The 4,833-nt window shown below is 51.0% G+C and overlaps 1 protein-coding gene across 1 annotated transcript; it reads right to left on the minus strand.

The window, feature by feature from the left end:
- Positions 1–284: 284 nt before the first annotated feature.
- LOC113409024 (dehydrogenase/reductase SDR family member 12-like) lies at positions 285–3,988 on the minus strand (the record flags this gene model as incomplete). The annotated part of the gene is made up of 3 exons (XM_026662563.2): positions 3,918–3,988; positions 1,758–1,891; positions 285–409 (listed from the first exon to the last, which is right to left on the minus strand). Coding segments are annotated over exons 1-3 (315 nt in total), but the record flags the coding sequence as incomplete, so codon positions are not given.
- Positions 3,989–4,833: the final 845 nt, after the last annotated feature.

Genomic DNA, 4,833 nt, shown 5'->3' on the forward strand with positions numbered 1-4,833 from the left:
CATATTAAAAATAGAGAAAGTACAAGAATATCACTGGCCTGAATAATATCCTGTGTACCAGCCTCGCCCCCCCCCCCCCCCCCCCCCCCCCCATCCCCCAAACCAGGAAACCAACCAAAACCCCCACCCCCGGAAATTAAACTCATCAAAACAAACCATCTAGAAAAAATGATAAATATTTTGCTGATTTCTGAGGGTGCCTCTAATATGCAATCTAAAACAGCGAACAATGAAAGTGGGTGGGATGATGCAGAGAACTACTTAGAAGATTTTATAAGTCTTACTGCTGGTAAAGCGCTTAACAAAAACCTCAATACTAAACTCACCTGATTACCAGTTTCTGTTGTTATTTCTCTTTTAGCTTCTTCAGCTCTCTCTTTATTTCGGCAAACCAGATGAAGTGTGCCACCTGGTGGAATTCCATAAGAATCACAGTTAACAATTAGGTGTGAAGTGGAGGGGTGTGGGGAAAGGTAAGACTAACAAAATGGTATTTGATGTTTTTAAATACAAGTTTCCATACGTTCCCAGAGCAATATCTCTGGAATCATACGAACTTAAAAAGGGATGGGGTGGGATATGACTGTATCAAATTGTGAATTGTTTCCAGTGTTGTTGTAGCCATGTTGGTCCCAGTATATTAGAGAGACAAGATGGGTGACGTAATATCTTTTATTGGACCAAATTCTGTGGGTGAGAGAGAAGTTTTCGAGTTACATAGAGCTCTTGTAGCTTGAAAGCTTGACTCTTTCACCAACAGAAGTTGGTTCAGTAAGAGATATTACCTCACCCATCTTGTCTTTCAATTGTGAAGTCCATTTTCTACCTGTGTTGAAATACTGGCACTGTGACCACATCAATTTGGACTTGCCTGGGGCAGCCTGTTATGCTGCACTCCAGATAGCTAATATAAGAATAGCAGTTGAAATTTTTTTGCATGCAATCAAGTAAGGTAGTTGGTGTGCAGACACTGCTGACTATTGTACCAAACGCAATTGTCTCACTGTTACCTTGTCCTCCCCTCCTTTTGTTGGTCTTATCTATCTGTTGTCTCCTCACACCTTAAGACTATAAATTCTTTAAGACAGACTGTCTTACTTTACCCTGTCTGTACGGTGCGCCTAGGACAACACTGTCTTGATCCATGATGGAGACCTTTAGCTACCACCCCGTAATATTTCGTGGCTCCCCTCCACTTGTTACTTTTGTTTCATGACCAGTTCTCATGGTAGGATCTGCCAAAGAACCATACAAGGTGCTCAAACCCCAAATATGCCCCTCCGAAGACAGTTATTTTTCATATGAAACATCCTACCCCTGAAAATGGGAGCTAGAACGTCTTGAAAAGCAGAATCCTATATTCAGAAGGATGAACACTTTTCCAGTTAAACTTCTATCACACTTTGTGAAATCCCCAAAAGGTTAACATTGGTTTAGCTCAGTGGTTCTCAACCTTTCCCGACTACTGTACCTCTTTCAGAGTCTGAAGCCTTAGCCCCCACCATCCAGGGCTGAAGCATGTATTTTGAATTTGCAGGTTGCCCTGTGGCATAGGGTCCCAGGCAATTTCCCTGCTTGCCTCCCCATAATTCCAGCCATGCACTTGTGACCCCCCAAACCTGTCCAGTGACTCCCCTGTGGTTCATAATCCCGAGGTTGAGAAACCCTAATCTAGATGAGTTGACTACTCCCTAGAAGACTGCTGCATACGCCTGGGGGTATACGTTCCTCTGGTTGAGAACCACTGTTTATCTCACCTCTCTTTGCTATCTCCGTTGCAGTTGCTTTGCCAATACCACTGTTTGCTCCAGTAATCATGAAGGATCTTCCAGTTACATTTACCTCCAAATCTGCCGGAACAAAGCGTTTGGATGCAGAGTCATAGCCACTCCTGAATAAATCACAAAAATACAAAGTCTTCAGTGGAAGAAAGAAAAAGGGGATCCACTACCAGGACTCAATTTAACTACTTATTTATTTTCTTTAGCTTTCTAATAAATATAACAAGTCCCCATCTATTGCTCTAGGAGTCTTTGATGCAACATTAAAAGGCACTGATCAGCAAGAATATGTGAATAAGAATATACACAGATAGGAAATCTGTTTTACAATGTCTGTTTGTACACACACACACACACACACACACACGCTTACTTTAAAGAAATAAGACAAGAATCAGAATTTAAGGTCAGAAAGGACCACTAGATCATCCAGTCTGACCGCCTGTATCTCACAGGCCCCCAACACCACCTAGCACCCACACTCTAAACCCAACCACCGAAGTGAGACTGAAGTAAATGAGACCCACGGGGGATTAGATTACTAAGTGACACAGGCAGAGAACAGGAGGGACCGAGGTGCACCAGCGCTCAAGGTCCCTGCAATGGCAGGGAAATGATCAAATGAGATACACCTCTACCCCGATATAACGCTGTCCTCGGGAGTCAAAAAATCTTACCGTGTTATAGGTGAAACTTGCTTTGCTTTATATCAAACCTGTTTTGATCTGCCGAAGCGCACAGCCCCACCCCCCCGAGCGCTGCTTTACCATGTTATATCCGAATTCGTGTTATATCGGGGTAGAGGTGTATATCCAGATAACCCTGGCAAGTCACCTGTTTCCACACTCTGCAGAAGAGGGTGAAAACCCCTTCAGGTCACTGCCAATCTGACCTGGGGGGAAATGCCTTCCTGACCCCACACAGGGGGCATTCAATGAAATTATAAGGTAGGAAATTCAAAACCAATAAAAGGAAATGTTTTTTCACACACAATGTTATTGAACTGGTTGCCATGGAAAGGCACTGAGGCCAAGAACTCAGCAAGATTTGGCAAGGATTGAACATTTAGATGGATAGCCAGAATTAATGGCAACCAACATGTTAGATAGGATATTAAACTTCACATTTAAGGGGTTAAGACAATCTCTTATTAGAGAGATCAGGCAGAGACCTACGTCAGGGGCAGATTATCCCATATCGGCTTACTGCAAGGTTCTTACACCTTCCTCTGAAGCAGCTGATACTAGCCACTTTCAGAGACAGGATCCTGCAGCAGATATCCCTCAGTCTGAGCCAGAGTGGCAGTCCCTATGCAAGATCTGCTCCGCAGCCTGCCAATAAATTCATTATATCTGGGTGCAGTAAAGGACTAAGGGAAGGAGGTGCTAAGTGCCACTGGAAAGTGCTTTGTGATAACATCCCCAAGGTATTACAAAGCTGGCTATTTGTCACTTGGCTTGATGTGGGGTGGAGAGGGGCAGCACATTTCTGGGTTGATCTGTGAAGTTCTGAAGGTTTTTGTAGACAATGTGATGATCCACGATGCTGCGACTTACACCCAGCATGCCAAACTAAAGACCTTACAGCTGTGGACCTGGTCTATGCTCTGAAGTGCCTGGGTCACACTCTGGATGGTTTCAGCAGCTAAACCCGCACACTAAACTCCAGATCTGCGCTGCAGACAGCCAGATACAACCCAAGCCGACCTTGCTTTCTCGGTGCCTCTGACAGAGGAGTAACCCAGCTCCCCACTGTTGCCGGGCTTGCATGAGGAGGCGCCCCCTTGAAGCAAGCAGCCAATCTCACCCGAAGGCTCAGGGCACAGCAAGGGAGAGGAGACTCGTGGGGGCAACTTTTTCCTACCAAAGCTGCAGAGGCAACCGGCTTGCACCCAGCCAATCGCCAGGGCGCTCAACGGGGCCTCGCCCCCCGCCCCGGACTGCGGCGACCTCAGGCTGGAAAGCCCGCGGGCGGGGGCTGGTGACAGCCCCGACCTCAACGCCCCGCTGCGCCCGCCTGCAGGCTCGGGGGTAGGCGCGGGCTGTGCGCGCGGCCGCTCGCCGCGGGAGCCCCCTGCTCGGGCAGCCCCAGCCAGAGCTCAGGGGCCGGCTGCCCGGACCCCCCGGCGCCCGGTACCTGGTGTACTCCCGCAGCCCCTTCAGGAACCACACGGTGTTCCGGTACCAGGACATGGCGCCGCTCCCGCCGCCGCCGCCGCCGCCCGGCTGTTGTGTAAGCGCCGCCCCGCCCCGCCCCCGGAGTTAAATAAGCGACGGGCCGGGAGACGCCCTAGCAGGCAGCGCCCGGGCCGGGCCCGCAGCCCCCCGCGGGAGCCCGCTGCTTGCACCGCCGCCGTCGGGGCGCTTGTTGGCGGGCTCTTGTCGCTGAGGGCTGTGCACTGTGGGCAGGCAGAGAGCCCCGCGCGGAGACACAGGTGTCTCCGCATCCCATCCGCGAGCCGCAAAAATTACCTGCGGATCGCTGCTGATATCCGCGGAGTTACAGGCAGGGCTCCACCATGGGAGCGGGGCTGGGGTGACCAGCTGTCCTGGTTTTATAGGGACAGTCCCGATTTTGGGGTCTTTTTCTTATATAGGCACAGTACCTGTTACCCCCCATCCCCTGTCCTGATTTTTCACATTTGCTGTTTGGTCATCCTAGGCCCCCATCAGAGCCCGGTCCGGGAGAGCTGCCTGGCAGCTTTGGGGATCCGTGGCAGACCTTCTGCCTGCCTGGGCAGGGAGCCCGAGCAGCCCTGGCCCATGTCCCTGCCCCCCAACCCTCCTACCAAATGTCCCTGCCCCCCAGCCCAGCGTCCCTGCCCCTGAGTCCCCCTGCCCAGTGCTCCTGTCCTCCAGTGCCCCCGCCCAGTGTCCCTGCCCCTCAGTCCCCTCTGCCCAGTGTCCCTGCCCCCCAGCCCCTCTGCGGAGGGCAGGAGGAGGGACGCAGGCTCCCCACAGCTGACAGCACGGCTCTCCCCCACCCGGCTCCGGTAAAAGCTGGGCGGGCAGCAGTAGGGAGCCACAGCGGACCCTTCATCTGCTCTGGGCAT

This window comes from Terrapene carolina, unplaced genomic scaffold (assembly GCF_002925995.2).
Source record: "Terrapene carolina triunguis isolate 2854851 unplaced genomic scaffold, T_m_triunguis-2.0 Scaffold28443, whole genome shotgun sequence".
NCBI lineage: Eukaryota > Metazoa > Chordata > Testudines > Emydidae > Terrapene > Terrapene triunguis.